Consider the following 18,313-nt stretch of genomic DNA (forward strand, 5'->3'; position numbering starts at 1 on the left):
TATTTTGTTTTTAAATAAGAGTATAACAATATTTTTATAATATTAGCAAGTTTGGGTTACAACTCATCATTATTTTTTTAAAAAAAATCTTATCATATTGTTTTTCTAATAGCATATATTTTTATTGTCATATAATTAAAAAAAAAACTGAAAAACAATGTTACTAGACCAAGTCGACACCATAATCCAAGTCACTAGTTTGTCAGGATATGTTAGGTTGGATTAAGCTAATTAAAGATGTTATCGTCCAGATATTTTCAAAAAATCTACTTTGTATAGAATAAATTTTGAGTTTATAATTAAAATTTTATTTTCAAATAAAAAATATATTAACAATGAATGCAAATTTTTCATGGTTTAAATTGTCTTTTGGTATGACCCATAGCGAAGCATGGAACAATTACTCTTGTGAAATCTACAACATCAATGTATTAAAATAATTCTTGTTCAATGAACAAGTTTTGTGTGAGAATTTCTGAAAACAAAAGTGTTCATGAAAGAAATGCCATTGCCTAGACTCTCACGATCGAATCTTATGTTCGTGGGCCAAAACGAAAGGGACGTGAAGGAAAAAGAAAGGCTGTTAATGCATGGATGGTCCACTTGTAAGCTTTTGCGTCTATCCAAAATAGAAAGCCTGCAAAATTGTACAAGCATCCGACAACACAACATGGTAGTGTTATATTTTTTTAAAAATCAAGATGAATTTTTTTTAATATTAAAATGAGGGGGAAAATGCATAAAAAAAAAAAAACAAAAAAAGAGAGTTATCTTTTTCACTGAGCCAATCTAAGCCAGCTCGGAGTAACTTGATGAACCAACAACTCGTGATATGAGATCAACATAAAAAATGAATTTTAAAAGGATGACATAGTAAAAAAACTAAAGTTCAATTAAAAAAAAGTTAAAAAAACCTTGAGTCAATCCGAGTTAACTTTACCAACCCGCTCTCAGAATAACTAAATAGTAAGAAAAGTGAAAAAAAATTATAAAGTTTAAAGACAAATAATTTAATGTGAATTGATGAATTGAAAAAATAAAATAAAATATACAATCTTATTTATTGCATTTGAATTATTAAATTTAAATTAAATAGTCATGATATAGTACATGATAAAAATAGAAATAAATTAACCCTTTTTTATTTCTTATTTTTCTACGTATTTTTATTTCTTATTTTTTACCTAATATAAATCATTTAATTCAAATTGAATTCAACAATTATGATATTTCCCTCAATTGTAAAGCTGATAATTTCATTTAATTACTTGCCATTTAACTTCATTTATACTATCTAATACAAATCATTCAAGGTCAAATTTGAATTAAGAAATAGAAACATATATGATATTTTCTTATTCCAATCAAGAAATCAAGTTAACTTAAATCAGATTTTTATTTTACAATTAAAATTTTTCTTAATGCTAGAAAACACGTTGAAAACTCATTAATATTTTTTTTTTTACCATTGAAAAAAAATTAATCCAATTTGCAGTGCGTATATGGGCAAAATCGAAAGAATTTAAAAGGAAAAAACACACACATAAAGATAAAAGAAAGGCTGTTTTTCCAAAGGAATAGTTTGCTTCAATCCAAAAGGAAAGCAACGATCCAAATTAAAAGGCCTGACAAAAGAGGGTGAATAAAAAAACTGATTAAATTAAGAAAATTGAAAAAAAAAATAAAAAAATCAAATCGTGAAAAAACCGATTAAAATTTTAAAAAAACCGACCGATTCGGTTAGGTTTCGATTTTATAAGCCTGAAACTGAAAAAACCAAACCGATCCGATCCGATCCCAAACTAAAAAAACTAAGCCAAACCGCTTTGAACTGGTTTTTGTCAAAAAAATCAGAACCGAACCGAACCGATACCGGTTATTTTTTTTGATAAAAACCAAATCGAACCTAAATAATCAACCCTCTCAAAGCATCTCATAATATGGCCCTTTCTTTTTGTCAAGAGAAAACGAAAGGACAAAGTCTATAACATATTTTTTATAATCGTGTTCTTATGTAAATAAAAAAAATGAATTATATTTTTTAATTTATTTGTATTTTTTTAACATACTTGCCTGTAAATTGTTTCCATTAAAATTAACGCTTTGCACATAATGCTTAGTAATCTGTTGACTTAGATTCTCTTTTTAGAGCACGTAAAAAAAAAACCACAAATGATACCAAACCGACACATTAAGAAACATGAAAGGACCAAAATGGACTTTTGGACTCTCTCGTGTGTCACGTTCAATTCAATAATGCAATGTTCCTTATCTCTTTTCCTCTCCACTCTCTCTGATCGTCATCCACCAAGAAAAAGCTTGAGACTGATTATACTTCAAGGATTGAGCTATTAAAAAGAAATTTTATCCTTATTTTTTTAAAAAAAATTAGTATTTAAAATAATAATTTATTAAATTATATTCATTGATAAATTTAGAAATTTATTTCTATCTATAAAGTTTAGTGTTTTCATTATCTAAGTACTATTATTGTTCAACATAAAATAAAATTAATATACATGTATACATATTTTAAATGAAAAGATTATATATATATATATATATATATATATATATATATATATATATATATTATATTTTAAAAATACAAATATTCTACTAGCATATGTATATGATATAAATGTACATATTTTGAGTCTAATTTAATAATATTTATTACTCATAGAAAAAAATTAAAAAAAAAACCCTACAACTTTAAGTAAGTATGATCGAGTCTAATTCCCATCATTACTTTAATTTGGTATTTTTAGATTTTACACATTAATTCATGATTTAGTTTCTTATTAAATATAATATATTTAGAAAAATAAATAAAATATCGAAATAAGAAAATCATTTTCAATGTTAATCTTTTAATTGGAATTCCTAATAATCTTAGGCCTCGTTTATTTGCTGGAAAGTAGTTTCTTTTGGAAAGTGAATTCCAGAAAAGTGAATTATATTTTTATGTTTGGTAGTGTAATGAAAAATAAGTTGGAAAATATTTTTCAGTGTTTGGTTATGTCATGGAAAATAAGTTGGAAAATAACTTATTAATATTTTATTTTTTTAAATTTATTAAAATAATGAGGAACAAATCTTACAAATTAAAAAGTTGAATGAGAATGAAATTGAAAAAAAAATATAATTTTATAAATTATCTCAAATAAAATAAATAATAATCAAAATAATAGAGGTCAAATCTAAAAAAAAATTAAAAGATGAAGAAATTAAAATAATAATAATTAACATTTCATAAATTATTTTAAATAAAATAAATAATAATTAAAATAATGAGGACCAAATTTGATAGATAAAAAATTTCAATTAAAAAATGGTAAGGGAAAAACAAATAACAATTATAAAAATGAGGATCAAAATTAATATAAAAATTAAATTCTAAGGGATGAAATTAAAAAACAAATATTCAAAACAAAATATATATAGCAATCAAAAGTTTGAGGACCAAATTTGATATAATCAGCAAATAATATGACATTTCTAAATTTTTTACAATTTCCGGAAAATATTTTTCGTTTAAAATAAAAAGAAAATACTTTCCTGGAAACCAAGCCAAATTTTTCTTTGACTGGAAGGTGTTTTCATATTTTTCATTAGCAAACTTTTCTAATAATAAATAAACATAAAAAATTTAAAAAATAATTTTCTAAAAACCACTTGCAAAAAACAGAGCATAATACGTTAAATTGACGTCATATACTAATAACATTGCTAACATCATTTGTAGTATTTATTTTTTAATTTTTATTTAATGTTTCCTACGCATCGTCTCACCAAACTAGTTAAAGTTTAAACTGTCATCTTGCAAAGCCTAAAAAACCCCAACCCACAACTCTGAACACAAGCACAGAAACCATGGCCTCCTCCATAGAACACAGAACCATTAATGTCAATGGCATTAATATTCATGTAGCAATCAAAGGTCCAGAGAATGCCCCAGTTATTCTCTTCATCCATGGATTCCCTCAACTATGGTATTCCTGGAGACACCAGATTGAGGCTCTATCCTCACTTGGCTACAGAGCTGTGGCACCGGACTTGAGAGGGTATGGTGACACAGATGCGCCAGCTGAGGTTACAAGTTACACCGTTCTCCATGTGGTTGGTGATTTGATTGGGTTGCTTGATGTTGTTGCTCCGAATCAAGAGAGTGTTTTTGTTGTGGGACATGATTGGGGTGCTTTGATGGCTTGGCATTTGGCTTTGTTTAGACCAGATAGAGTTAAAGCTTTGGTTAACTTGAGTGTTTTGTTTAATCCAAGGAATCCCAGTAGGAAAGTTATTGCGACTTTGAAGGCTGTTTATGGTGACGATTATTATATTATCAGATTCCAGGTTTGTTTTATTGTTATTTTAATGATGGGTTCTTGATTTTCAGAATCAAAGTTACTTTCTTGACTGCATACTGTGTTTTGTGATGTCAAATTGTAAACTTGTTCTAGCAAATCTTTCGCCTTTTCTGGATTACATGGATTATGTTAGTAGATTTTGTAGGCATGTTTACTATTTGAAGGGATCATTTGACAGGTATGAAAAGATCAGGCATTTGCAGTTGTTTTTTTTAATTGACCTATCTTTTCTTTTGTTACATGAAGTGTTTAATCATCAAGTTTTAGACTTTTGATTGTTATGCTAATAAATCTTCGACCCTTTATGTAGTATAGGAATTGGATTATCATCAATTTTATATTTTGTTTACTATTTGCAGTGATTATTTGATTGGGATGGATTATATTGGGCTTTTTGGTAGTAATTAGGTAGTAGCTACGAATTTGACCAGCTGTTCTAGCTGAAATGATTATTTAACAGTATAATTTTAGCTGAAGCTTAAATAATCATTCATGGCATCAGGCAACTTTGTTATCTAACTGTTCTTGGGCACACTTGAGAAAGTTTTTAATTTTGGTCTTCTATAGTTTATCACAATTGTCTTCTTCTGAAGATGTACAAAACCCATTTTAATTGAGGAACTGCTCGATTGTTTTTGTAGGAGCCTGGAGAGATTGAAGCTGAGTTTGCAGAGATAGGTACAGAGAAAGTTCTCAAGGAATTCTTAACCTACCGCACTCCAGCTCCTCTCTTTTTACCTAAAGGCCAAGGGTTTAATGGAAAGCCTCTGGACACTCCAGTTGTCTTACCCTCTTGGTTGTCTGAAGAAGATGTCAAGTACTACACCAGCAAGTATGAGCAGAAAGGCTTTACTGGAGGATTGAACTATTACCGAAATCTTGACCGGTATGTCTTCCTTCCATGTTTGTTCAGTTTGTTGGTCTTTCCTGGTAATGCAGACTAAAAATTTCCTGTGGCCTGGAAATTTAGATGTGTCTCCAACCTCTGTTGTATTTTGGGGTTTTCGTTACCTTTACATCGCTGTTGCGTATTATGTCGCTGTTGCGTATTGATCGGGACAGAGGGACTTTATTATCTTTCATTAAGAAATTGAATTGAAATCCATACCCAGGAGTCTTAATATTTCAGCATGCTATATAGCTCTTGAAATGAAGACCTTTGCTTTTGTTGCTTTCCTGATCGGTGTACAAGTTTTATTTCCTTTTTTCCCCATCATCATTCCTGCTTCAATTTTTTTCCTAATTCCTCTTACCTTCCATGTTGCAGGAACTGGGAACTTACCGCACCATGGACTGGAGCTCAAATAAAAGTTCCAGTCAAGTTTATCGTGGGTGATCAGGACCTCACCTATAATTCTCTCGGTGCCAAGGATCATATAGCCAAGGGCGGGTTCAAAAGAGACGTTCCATTTCTACATGACCTAGTTGTAATGGAAGGTGTGGGTCATTTTATCAATGAAGAGAAACCTGAAGAGATCAGTAAGCACATTTACGACTTCTTTCAAAAGCTCTAGTTCGCTTGCTTGATTTCCCTTCTGTTGTCCTTGCTGAGGAGATAAAGAAGGCAAGTGTGTGCATTCGTATGTTCAAGGCTTGCATGCTCCTGTGGGGTTTTGATTATTTGAATGGGATGTTCTTGCGGTGAGTTACTACTGTAATGGTTGCTGTAATTTCCATATGCGCTCAAAATAAATCATGTGTGTGATTGTTTCGTGCCCAACATTTGACTGGTGAATTGATTGCTCAGAGCACAAGCATGCTGCGATGTGACATATTTCTTCACAGGGCCATTTCATTTTCTGCATCATTTATATATTCAGTATTGCTTCAATCAGGCTCAAGTGTTCGTGGAACACTGCACACATGAAACTCTATGCACTTGCTGGAGGAGCCACGAATTTTAGCTTTTTAGGTGCCCAAAATAAAGGCACAGTAACTAGAGTGCCTTCAAGTATTTGCAAGGAATATTGTTGTAAAACCCGGCACAATGAGTTAAACCAATGATTTATAAACATAGGACCAAGCTCCTGATCGGGTTTGATGTCAGTGATTTATAAACATAGGACTGAGCTCTTGGTCGGGTTTGATGTCAAACTAAGTTAAGAGTTAAGAGTTGGCTTGATCAGGTCCAATCAACACGAGTTAACCTGTGATCTAATTTATCTAGTCAGAATATAAGTAATGTTCTATTTAACTTTATTTTTTAAAAAAAAAATTCTTTTAAAACAACTTTGTGTTTAGAAAAAAGATGAAGCTTTTACTATTACATGTTTTTGAAAGATGTGATTGTTGTGAATGTGATATTTCTATTTAGTTGAAGATAAAAATTTTAATCAATGTATCTTTATTGTGTTCAGTTAAATAGAAAACAATGTGGAGAGAATGAGCAAATCTATCATTTTATCTTTGAAAATTAAACTATATAATTTAATCATAAGATATTTAATTGTCTTTCTTAATGCTTATCACGTTCCTCAAGTCTAAAACTAAAACATTAAAGTAAATTCAATAATTAATTTAATTTTATAAAATTATAGCTATCAAGTAGAATAATATATTTATCAACACAATACATAGCATATATATATATATATATATATATATATATATATATATATATATATATATATATATTTCATAGAAAATTAATATAAACTAGTTACCTAAACTGTGTTATTATTGGAGTAGAAAAAAATAAAATATGCTAGGCAATTTAACATAAAGTTTGGATGCATTTACGTCAAAAAGTTGAAAGCTGACATCTCAAACTCTGATTATTTTAGAAGAGAATCACATTTCCAGCGTCCTAGGGCATTTGAGATTCCCAAGAATTCAACCAAACATAAAAATACTTGACCTCTCGAATCACTTTCTCCGTATAATCTTAAATATCATAGTATCAAACGCCCCCTTACTGATGTTTCGTGCCGCTAGATGGGATGTGAGGATGCTCAGCAACTTCCAGGCCTTTTGCGTTTCTCAACATTGAAGTGCACATCGATAAGATCTGTTATACCAGCTGTTATTTTTTGACCTATTTTTACAGGGCCAACACCTTGTGGGGTGCCTGCACAAAAAAAAGATAAAAAGGCAAATTATTCAAGACTTCAAATGACAAGATCCTATATTTGATCACACTAGGAAGACATCTCAAAATTCCCTCAAGGGATGGCCACGAGAAATTATCCAATACTCAGTTGTATGTACCAAAAATCTCTCCTCTCACACTTGCATATGCAGAATAGATCTCATATAAAGGTCAGAAGACAAACGCCGAGCCAGAAGGCTGCTAGCAGTGTTCATATAGTCCAACGAAAACTCATTGTAAAATGAAGCGATTCCTTCTCACATGGATTCTGCAAGCTTAAAAGAATGAATCTTAAGATATGGACACTACAAATAAGGCTAAGCACCACTTTTTTGGAGGGGGGTGTTTGGAGCCAAAATAGAAGAAGAAATGAATTTGGTAACATACAATAAAGTAAGGCAGATCTCAAACCTCACTGACACAATTTGCCTTTACAAACAGTAAATGATTGATATATCCCAAGGGTCTATAATTACTGTGTGAATACTGAGAATAAGAAACAACATCTAGGTAAGAACTTGCCACAACCTTGATGATTAACACATCTCAAGAATCTTTGATTAGCATTAGACTAAGAGCAAAGGAATCCTCTTACAAAAAAAAAAAAAATCCACAGAAACAGAAAAAAGTATCCCATGATACCTGTTAATATAACATCTCCTTCAAAGAGTGTCATGATAGAACTGATGTGGCTAATGAGAAATGGGATTTTAAAGATCATATCTTTGGTAGAACCTTTCTGGCGTATTTCTCCATCTACCTACAGTGAAACAGATCCATTTGACCTCTGATGAATCCAAATAACAACATTTGAGAAGGAACCTTCAAAATGGAGCATGCAAAACGATGATTTTGATACCTTTAACCATAGTTCCAAGTTGTTAGGGTCAAGCACATTTGACTTGGAAAGCTGCACAAAGTTTTTGAAAGTTGAGCATGTGATCAAGATCAATGACACACTGATTAACATATTCACAGTAAGGGGAGAAAACCCTAGATAGATCGAAAATCTCAGTATTCCTCCTTTTAGCAAAAAAGAAAATGGCTGCTGTTAAAAACATATATGACTACATGGACAAGTTTGATGATTATGAATATCTAAGCTTCAATAAGTGCAGCATTCACAACTACTACAAATGGGACAGCAACAGTGATTTAAAGGTAACTTGCATAACTTCCTCGTCGCCCCATCTTTCTCAAGTTAGTTGTTAATAACTCACAATTATCGAGTGGGTGTAAGGATCAAACCTCAATATTTGAAAAACAAATGTTCATCAACATGGTTATAATCAGACAGGGAAGCAATAAAAGAGAACGAAGTCCAATTCATTTCTTACAACAGAACTGATAGGTGTGAATGTGTCCTGCCCTTTAGCCACAGTCCACGGGAGCCCTGCAGACTGACAAACAATACAAAGAAAAAGCCATTAATGAAGTCAATTTAAAATGCCCATTACTACACTCAACATTAAACGACAGAGATCGAGAATACACAGCAACACAATCAATACCTGGAACATACACTTCTTAAACAACAATCTCACATTCATATATTTTCCAGCATTACACACATAGTCCAACGCAAACATCCTTGCTTCACATTTACATTCACTTTCGCTACATCCGACAACTTCCTCCCACAAAACACAATTGTGTTCTCCTCATTTCTCCATACAATTATACGACGCAAGAAAAAAATAGTAAAAAAAAGTATGTAATAACATTTTCTTGTTACAATCACTACAGATAAAAAACACAATCTTTTTATTTACTTATTTTTACCTTAGCAGTAGCTTGTATTTCCCTAGCAGTCATATCCAATGCAAGCGCATACCCTTAAATAAAAATAAAAATTACTTCTTCTATTTTAAATTTTCAGACAATAAAAATCCAACTTTAAAAAAATAATAACATTTACAAGAAAAACATCAACCTCCAACATAATCCATGGCAGTTGATTCAGGCACATCACGAGCTTTCTGGCCAATAACAACAGCAAGCTCGACTTCATGATGCAACGACTCCAACGGTTGTGGAATCTCGATCGTACCTCCGTTTTCCAAATAAGATGACGTCGGTTTCATAAACAACACCGGTTCCTATCCATCGCAGATTTTTCAAATTACATATATATATATATATATATATATATATAAATTATTGATTATCGAGTGGTTATTTTGATGATTAGAGAAAAACCTTAGGGACGGCGTTGCCTAGTTCTTTGGCGTGAGCAGCGTAGTTACGGCCAACAGCAACGATCTTGGTTCCTACATGAAGTAGCTTTTGTATGCCTGCTGACGGTGATGCCATTACGATCAAGATCGGTCTTCTCTTTATCGGAGCAATGTCAAACGGCGATCGTCTTGGAGGAGTACACTGGACTTGCGACCTTTTATTGTTGGAGAAAGGAAATGAAAGGGAAGAAGAAGTCAAAAGGTAACTCTCTAGACCCGACATGTCGTTAACACCCAATTAAAAAAATGATATCTATATATATATATATATATAGGGACTGCAAAAGGTCGGGCGGGGGGTGGGACGGGTTTTTAATAGATTCATATCCGACCCGGCACCCTCATGTCCGTTATTTGCATCCAATTAAATTGGGTAAAAACCTCACCGAATCAAATTAGATGATATCGAGTAGTGAAATTCCAATCCTCTGTATTAAAAGAAATCAGCTTTGTTCGAAAGATTATGAGGAGAAGCTCAAATTGGATTGTGTAGTGGTCACACACACACACATACAGGTTATTTTTTTTCAATTTTTTTTTTTTTATGTTTTGTTGATAGGGATTTTGAATTGATAATTTATTTGATTTTTTTTATCCGGTTACATGGTTTTCACAAAAAATCCTAGCTTTGAGTTGGTGTTTTACTCCATGAAAAAAAAAAAATTTGTTTTTTAAAAGAAATTAAAAATGAGAGGATCAATATTGAAAAAAAAATGGCTGACTTTTTGTTTTTTTTTTAAATATGATTTCAACTCTGGCCTTTTTTTTTTTTTATCTTTGTTTAATTTATCATTTATTTTTTAATTTTATTTATTAATATTGTGTTGATTAGAATTTGAGGTTGATAATTTATTCAATTTGCTTTTTATATATAATTATACGGTCTCAAAAAAATATTCTATATCAAGTTGGTGTTTGATTTCATAAAAAAAAAGAAATTGATTTTATTGTTTGCAAGAAATTAAAAATAAGAGGACTAAAGTTGAAACAAAGAAAAAATGACAACCATTTTATTTTATTTTTTAAAAATGTGATTTCAACTCTGGTCCTCTTTCTTTCTTCTTCTTCTTCTTCTTTTTTTTTTAACCTTTAATTATTATTTTTTTTAATTTTATTCTTAAATACTTCGTTGATTAGGATTTAAGATCGATAATTTATTTTGATAAATTTTTTATGTGATCATCTCAATTTAAAACAAAAATTTCAACATTATGTTGGTTCTTGATTTCACAAAAACAAATATGATTTTATTGTTTGAAAAAGATTGAAGTATATCGAATTATAATCCTATATGGGTAACCTATATTAGATAGGAAAATATATGGAATTATAATACAAACTAAATTCATCATTTCTTGATAATAATATGAGTTCTACCTAAGCTATACCACTGATAAATTTTACCCATCAAGGACTCTTGTTTTGTGTTCTTCAACTACGTAGTTTTTTACATGTTTGTGATGTACAGACATCATTCTTAACAATCTCTGTTAGATGTACATTTTGAATTCAACTTGTAAAAATGACAAAATAATTGCGTCAGGTAAATTAATAACTCATCACAGGGAAGGGAAAAAAGAGTTTGCGCAATTATTTTACTGGCAATGACTCCAGCAATTTGACGTTTATAGTAAACGGTGGTTGGTTAGCTTCAGATAATCAGAAATAGAAAAGATTATACCATCATGCTCTTGATATATATTTTGCCATTGCTTCCGGGATTTAGTCAGAATATCCAGAAATAATTAATGTCCTGTAATTGCTTGGTGCGATACTGGTGGTGAATGTGGCTGGACTATTGAAGAGAAGGAGGAGCCACCTTTCAAGGGGCAGATCATTGCTCCTAAATCCAAGGAAAAGAAGCTCTAAAAATGAATGCCTACTTCACCGCTAGCCAAAAGTTATCAATGTGAGTTGGACAGCCTATAGAAAGCTTGTGCCTCTACCTGTCTGATTTACTAAAAACATGGTATAAAGAAGGAGGAATGGAAAGAGAGCATGCCGCAGTTACATCGGAGAAGCCTCCTAACGAGGCTTTTTAGTTTGCGGAGAAGGAGAAACATACAAGGGCGGCTATTACAATGAAATATTTGGCAAATGCCCTCCTTATCTTGTGCTTATTAGCAGCCTCTTGTGAGGCAAAGGGTCTGGGACGCCGCGCTCGTGCTGCCATAAGAGCACCTCGCCGGACCGCTCCTAGAAGAGACCCGAATGAAAAGGTCTTCAACGTGTTACAGTATGGAGCAAAACCTGGAGGAAAACAGGACAGTGCATTAGTAAGGACTTTGATATTTTGGATACTATATATGCATGTTCATAATATACAAGTTCGAAGCTTTTCAAGATGAACATGGAACATTGAAATTGAAGCATGGCAATGGCTGTAATCATCTGTTAAAACAAATCCACATTTGATAAGGGGTTTTAAGCTCTTATAATTTGTGGCGTGTATATCTGAACTTTCCCTTGATTTTTCTCACCAAGAAATTTTTATGAAATTGATTAGATTGTGGGTTTGACCTTCGCAGTCTTTCATCCGAGCATGGAGGGCTGCATGCAATTATAGGGGAACGGCAAGGCTACTTATCCCCATGGGAACCTTCTTGATAGGGGCAACTATCTTCCAGGGGCCATGCCTAGGTCCAGTACCCATTAAGGTTCAAATTGCAGGAACACTGAAAGCTGTTCCAGACCCTAGCATGTACGAAGAAGATTTCTGGATCTTGTTTGAAAAGATCAACGGCTTGCTGGTTACTGGTACAGGCACTGTTGATGGCCAAGGCAATGCTGTCTGGAAATACAACGACGGTGGTTCCAGGTTCCCAAGTGTAAGGACCAAAATTATCTTGACATGCATGCACTTGCTAATTAGTAATTAGAGAATATGGGATTACTTTCAATTTCATAATGATTCTTCTTTCCTTTTTTTTTTTTAATTATTTGTGGCGCAGTCTATAAAATTCAATCATGTAGTCAATGGGATTATAAGACAGATCACCTCTGTTAATCCCATGGGTTTCCACATATCCATCGTTCTGTCCCAGAACATCAGGGCAAAAAATCTTCATATAACAGCTCCTGCGACGAGCCCCAATACCGATGGAATCCATATAAGCCAATCCAGTGTGGTGAAAGTATCCAGAAGTGTTATCAGCACCGGTGATGATTGCGTTGCTATAATTCAAGGAAGCACCGATGTCAGCATTAAAAAGGTTACTTGTGGGCCTGGACATGGCTTCAGGTAAGTCTCTGTTGAAAGTTTCAGGAAACACGTACGCTCTTTATTTATTTTATGAATATACTTGGAGGAAGCAATTTTGCTACATATGTTCCTAAGAACCTTTCCTTGTTTATCACTTACATATCCATCCATATATATATATATATATATATATATATATAACAGTGTTGGTAGCCTTGGCAAGTACCCGGATGAAAAGGACGTGAGAGGAGTCGTCGTGACAAACTGCACACTAAGGAACGCTGACAATGGAGTTAGAATCAAAACATGGGGAGGATCACCACCAAGCCAGGCTTCAAACATTCTTTTCCAGGATATTATAATGGACAACGTTAAACGCCCCATTATTATTGATCAAACCTATGGATCAAAAAGCAACTCGGTTAGTTTCCTTCGACTTAGATAGTAGTAACGATTGTTTTTTAAATTGTTTTTTAAATTGTTTTTCACTTAAAAATATCATGTCTTAATTAGTTTAACAAGGCTGCTTTTATCCTCCACAACTACCTGGAGATCAATGAATAGTTTCATCTTTGTATTTTGTTTTTGCAGCCATCAAGGGTAAAGATAAGCGATGTTCGATACATAAATATCAGAGGAACCTCCGCTTCAGCAGTTGCAGTCGATCTCATGTGCAGCAAGACTGTTCCTTGTGAAAAACTCTACTTTTCAAACATCAATTTGAAGTACTATGGGCAAAAAAAGCTGCCTTTCACTTCTACGTGTACGAATGCAAAGGTGAACTATGCTGGCTACCAATTCCCACCACCTTGTCGATAGGTGCTTAATTGTAGTTGAAAAAACTTCATTCTTAATTTCTCTTATATAAGGAGATGGTCCCTTTTTGGATTTACAGAAATTAATATTATCATCTTTCACAAATCATGCTACTTTAATTTGCTTGTCATTGATTGATTGCACACGCACGCTGCAAATCAGCTGTAAACATTTTGAGATCCTGTGTCAACTGTAAACATCTCAAGGGAAACCACAGGCATGATGGGATTCTTGCAGGGTCTACTAATAACACTGCAATATAATCTTTACCAGAGCTGACAGCGATCAATTCGTCAGTTTATCGTGTTTTTGCTAGATAGCATGTTTTTTTTTTTTTTGAGAATTTAAGAATGACTGATAAGACTTGCTAATAGACCAGATCATGAAAAAGGTCCAAAGCGGCCAATCTTGATTACAAGCGTTGCAAACTTGTAATGCCATCCATTAAGTAATCTCTCTTTAAGTCTATGATCTATGAGCATTCCACAAAACTCATTCAGTTTCGTCCATTTGCAATTTAGAGCTCAAGCATTTTCCGAGTTGGCAGAGAAGATGTCATCGAGTTTTCTTTAATATCATGATTAGGATTCGGATGAGAACTTTTGTAATTACCTCTCTGGCTCATGCTCTTCTAGCTAGGCCTCCATGTTTCCTATATTGAAATGCAGAAAATCCATAAAAAATTGAATATATCCATAAAAAAAGAACAAGGAAAAGGAAAAGGAAACAGAAATTAGAATAGACTAGCTCAAGTGGAAGAATTAGGGTGAAAATCAATTCTAATTCTATTCCTTAATTGAGTTGTACATATCCATGTACAATAATCCCTAATGAAAACTTAAAGAGTTGGCTACCAACAAAGGAAATTATAATAAAGGAAAGACTTTAAATCCTGTATATAACATGAAACTAAACCAAGACCCTGACTCATGCTAACACTTTCTCTCAAATTGATCTCTTTGTATCCTTAATGCTCAGCTTGATAAGTGAGTCATTGAAAACTTGACTTGAGACTGCTTTTGTTATGATACCTGCAAGTTGGTTTGTAGTTTTTATATGCTGAAGGTTAATAGTTTTTATTTTCCAATTTCTTGTAAATAAAATAATGCTTAATTTTCATGTGTTTAATTTGATTATGTTGAACTGGATTTTTAACAATCTTAATCACTGATTGGTTCTCGTAATATAATTGTAAGCAAGTGTCAAAGTCTGAAACAAACACTAACTAATCACCTGAAGAATGTCAAAGTCTGAAACAAACACTAACTAATCACCTGAAGAATAGGACTTATACAAGTGATAAGGTTGTTATAGTATAGAATTCTAATTGTTGTATTTGGTTGAAACTCTGCAGCATTGTCTCTGCTTTATATATAACCTCTGATTCAATGAACAAAGGCTATGCCATTACGTTTCACAAAACAGACTATCATCCTACATGGTATCAGAGTAGTTGCACTGAATTTTCTTCTCTCCATCTAGTTCCTATTTAATCACCATGAGTGATTCCTCAAACACCACCCTCGTAACAATTAATGTTACAGCTCAAGCTCTGCTGAAACTCAACAGCACCAACTACCTGTCATGGCGACTTCAGTTTCAGACACTCTTCATTGGCTATGACCTACAAGGCTACATAGACGGCACCAAGCCATGCCCATCACAATATCTTACCACCACCACCACAGACAACACCACCACTCAAACCTTAAATCAAGAGTATCACACCTGGATACATCAGGACTAGCTAATTCTGAACGCAATCATATGATCCATTACACCAACAATTATTCCATTTATTGCTCGAGCCACAACAGCTCGCGAAGCATGGAATATCCTTGCAGCCACATATGCCACTCCGTCACGGGGTCGCATCAAACAGGTAAAAGCCAATCTAAAATCGCTGACCAAAGGCACACTCAGCATTACAGACTTCCTGCAATCAGTCAAGGCTAGAGCTGATGAACTTGCAGTCATAGGGGCACCTGTAGACAATGAAGATCTGACGGACAAAATCCTAGAAGAACTAGGAGATGACTACAAAGAATTGGTAAGAGTGGTGCAAGCCAGGGAGAAAGCCATTAGCTTTGATGAACTTCATGAAAAACTATTGATGTATGAAGCCTCACTCCAGACAACTACCAAGGCTGTTAATTTTCCCCCTACTGCGCATCTCTCCAATCGCACTAGCGGCAGGTATCCCTTCACCAACGCTGGTCGATCCACATCCTACACCTCGGGTGGAAATTGGCGCTCCTCTGCTAACCAACAACACCGCTACACAGGACAGGCTGTGGCCACTCACAACACAACCACCAACAACCGATTTCAACCAAGGCCATATCTGGGGTATTGTCAAATATGTGGCATTCAAGGTCACACAGTGAAAAAGTGTCCCTCATTCCGTCTTGTTCCCCTCAACAACCAAACTTCCAGCCCCTCTCCGTGGCAACCACATGCTAATCTTGTAGAGACTAATTCCCCAAGTCCTTCTCCATGGCTCCTGGACAGTGGAGCTTCCCATCATATCATGACAGATCTCCAAAACTTGGCTCATCACTTGCCCTACACTGGCACAGATGATGTTATGATAGGGGACGGTAAAAGTTTAAGAATTACACACTTGGGCTCCTCTGAACTTCAATCATCCACTCACTCCTTTAAACTTACCAATATATTATGTGTGCCTGATATTAAACGCAATTTACTCTCAATATATCAATTTTGTGTTGATAATAATGTCTCTGTTGAATTCTTACCTTGGTGTTTTCTTGTGAAGGATTTGTTGATGGGGGAAATTCGCGCAAAGGGTAAAACCAAAGAAGGTGTGTACGAATGGCCGTGCATTGTCACCCCTCATGCTTTTTCAAGTCTAAGACTCGCTTCTATAAATTGGAATTTTCAATTAGGTCATCCAGCTCTTTCTGTTTTAAAAACAATTTTGACTACGCATAATTTAAATTCATCTTCAGTATCCACAGATTTTGTCTGCAATGCGTGTCAATGTAATAAGAGTCACAAGCTACCTTTTTCTGTCTCCAATTTGAATTCTCATAAATCTCTTGAAATAATATTCTCTGATGTATGGACCTCACCTCTTTTGTCTGTTGATTGTTTTAAGTACTATGTTATTTTTGTGGATCACTTCACTAAATACATATGGTTTTATCCGCTAAAGAAAAAATATGACGTCAAAAAACACTTTCATTCGCTTTAAAGCAATCGTGGAAAATTATTTCAAAGAGAAAATTGTGACTCTGTATTCTGATAATGGGGGTGAATATATTGCCTTAACATAATTCTTTGCTATGCATGAAATATCTCATCTGACAAGCCCCCCACACACTCCTGAACACAATGGCTTTGCTGAACGCCGCCATAGACATATTGTGGACACAGGCCTCTCACTTTTAACTCATGCATCTTACCATGTATTTTTTGGTCTTACGCTTTTACTATAACGGTCGATCTTATTAGTCGAATGCCTACTACTACATTACAAAATCTTTCACCTTATGCAGTTATTTTTCAACATTCCCCGAATTATGAAAAACTTCGTAGTTTTGGATGTTTATGTTATCCTTGGCTTCACCCGTACACTACTCATAAATTAGACCCCCGATCCAAACCATGCATTTTCCTCGGATATTCTCTAACCTAAAGTGCTTATTTATGTTTTGAACCCGAGTCCTCTAAAATCATTGTGTCTAGACATGTGTCTTTCATCGAGAATATTTTTCCATATCATTCTTTACATAAACAGGAGTCACAAAGCCAATCAACTGTAGTTGACATGTGGATTCCACCAGCTATCGCCCTCTTTTGCGGCTGCACCTGATGCGCGAACTCTCACTCCAACCTCTTCCCTGCCTTTTTCCACCACTCCTATCCCTAACTCAGCCACCCTAACTCCAACACCATCAATACCCCCACCGTCAGAACCTCTCCCTTGCCACCCTATGACAACCCGGTCCAAAAACAACATTCACAAACCCATTCAAAAACGCACATTCACTACCACACTAAACACTCACCTACAAGAACCCACTACCCTTGCACAGGCCACCAAAGATCCAAATTGGCGATTTGCCATGCATGAGGAGTTTAGTGCTCTGTTACGGAATGGAACTTGGACTTCAGTCCCACCTGTTTGTGCTTCTAACTTGGTTGGCTGTAAGTGGATTTTCAGGATCAAACGCAACTCAGATGGCATAGTGGCTCGTTACAAAGCTAGACTCGTGGCCAAAGGGTTTCATCAGCGCCCTGGCCTAGACTATCATGAGACATTCAGTCCCGTGGTGAAACCTACGACAGTCCGTCTGGTTCTTAGCATTGCTGTCAGTAAAGGATGGAAACTTCGCCAACTAGACATTAACAATGCATTTCTTCAAGGCACCCTGGCTGAAGATGTCTACATGGCCCAACCTCCAGGGTTTCATGATCCGGACAAACCTGAGTTTGTCTGTAAACGTAGAAAAGCCATCTATGGCTTGAAGTAGGCACCTCGTGCGTGGTATCATGAACTACGCAACTTTCTGTATACTTCGGGTTTTTCTAATTCCTTGGCCGATACATCTCTTTTCATCTTCCATCAGAACTC

The 18,313-nt window shown here is 34.2% G+C and overlaps 3 protein-coding genes across 5 annotated transcripts in view; 2 read left to right on the forward strand and 1 right to left on the reverse strand.

Moving 5' to 3' along the window:
* The window catches only part of LOC112328798 (uncharacterized), a 38,575-nt gene extending 32,374 nt beyond the window's left edge, over positions 1-6,201 (forward strand). Inside the window, exons 1-3 of one of the 3 annotated variants that reach the window (XM_024609562.2) lie at positions 3,761-4,356; positions 5,012-5,256; positions 5,638-6,201. In XM_024609562.2, the coding sequence (XP_024465330.2) occupies positions 3,877-4,356; positions 5,012-5,256; positions 5,638-5,884 (972 nt within the window). In that variant the 5' untranslated portion in view covers positions 3,761-3,876 and the 3' untranslated portion in view covers positions 5,885-6,201. Of the gene's footprint in view, positions 1-3,760; positions 4,357-5,011; positions 5,257-5,637 lie in introns of those variants that run through there. The other 2 variants (XM_052456699.1, XM_052456700.1) reach the window with 2 other exon arrangements.
* Positions 6,202-7,082: 881 nt separating this feature from the next.
* LOC7496679 (probable acylpyruvase FAHD1, mitochondrial) lies at positions 7,083-9,935 on the reverse strand. The gene is made up of 7 exons (XM_002315473.4): positions 9,658-9,935; positions 9,392-9,557; positions 9,241-9,293; positions 8,796-8,858; positions 8,318-8,368; positions 8,101-8,218; positions 7,083-7,437 (listed from the first exon to the last, which is right to left on the reverse strand). The coding sequence occupies exons 1-7, from the start codon at positions 9,916-9,918 to the stop codon at positions 7,322-7,324; spliced, it is 828 nt and encodes a 275-aa protein (XP_002315509.3). The 5' UTR covers positions 9,919-9,935; the 3' UTR covers positions 7,083-7,321.
* Positions 9,936-11,617: 1,682 nt separating this feature from the next.
* Positions 11,618-13,818, forward strand: LOC7475901 (exopolygalacturonase). Its single transcript, XM_002314336.4, has 5 exons — positions 11,618-11,971; positions 12,224-12,523; positions 12,647-12,936; positions 13,102-13,318; positions 13,489-13,818. Exons 1-5 carry the CDS (start codon positions 11,777-11,779, stop codon positions 13,714-13,716), a joined length of 1,230 nt encoding a protein of 409 aa, XP_002314372.2. The 5' UTR covers positions 11,618-11,776; the 3' UTR covers positions 13,717-13,818.
* Positions 13,819-18,313: the final 4,495 nt, after the last annotated feature.

The sequence above is a fragment of the Populus trichocarpa genome, chromosome 10 (genome assembly GCF_000002775.5).
Source record: "Populus trichocarpa isolate Nisqually-1 chromosome 10, P.trichocarpa_v4.1, whole genome shotgun sequence".
Taxonomy (NCBI): domain Eukaryota; kingdom Viridiplantae; phylum Streptophyta; class Magnoliopsida; order Malpighiales; family Salicaceae; genus Populus; species Populus trichocarpa.

Excerpts from the sequence above, each read along its gene's own strand:
- LOC7496679 (XM_002315473.4), bottom strand. The coding sequence starts at position 9,918 with ATGTCGGGTCTAGAGAGTTACCTTTTGACTTCTTCTTCCCTTTCATTT. Across the intron at positions 8,859-9,240 it reads AAATACAAGCTACTGCTAAG|TCTGCAGGGCTCCCGTGGAC; the intron begins GTAAAAATAAGT and ends ATTGTTTGTCAG. Across the intron at positions 8,219-8,317 it reads ACTTGGAACTATGGTTAAAG|GTAGATGGAGAAATACGCCA; the intron begins GTATCAAAATCA and ends GTTTCACTGTAG.
- LOC7475901 (XM_002314336.4), top strand. The coding sequence starts at position 11,777 with ATGAAATATTTGGCAAATGCCCTCCTTATCTTGTGCTTATTAGCAGCC. Across the intron at positions 11,972-12,223 it reads GAAAACAGGACAGTGCATTA|TCTTTCATCCGAGCATGGAG; the intron begins GTAAGGACTTTG and ends TGACCTTCGCAG. Across the intron at positions 12,937-13,101 it reads GGGCCTGGACATGGCTTCAG|TGTTGGTAGCCTTGGCAAGT; the intron begins GTAAGTCTCTGT and ends TATATATAACAG.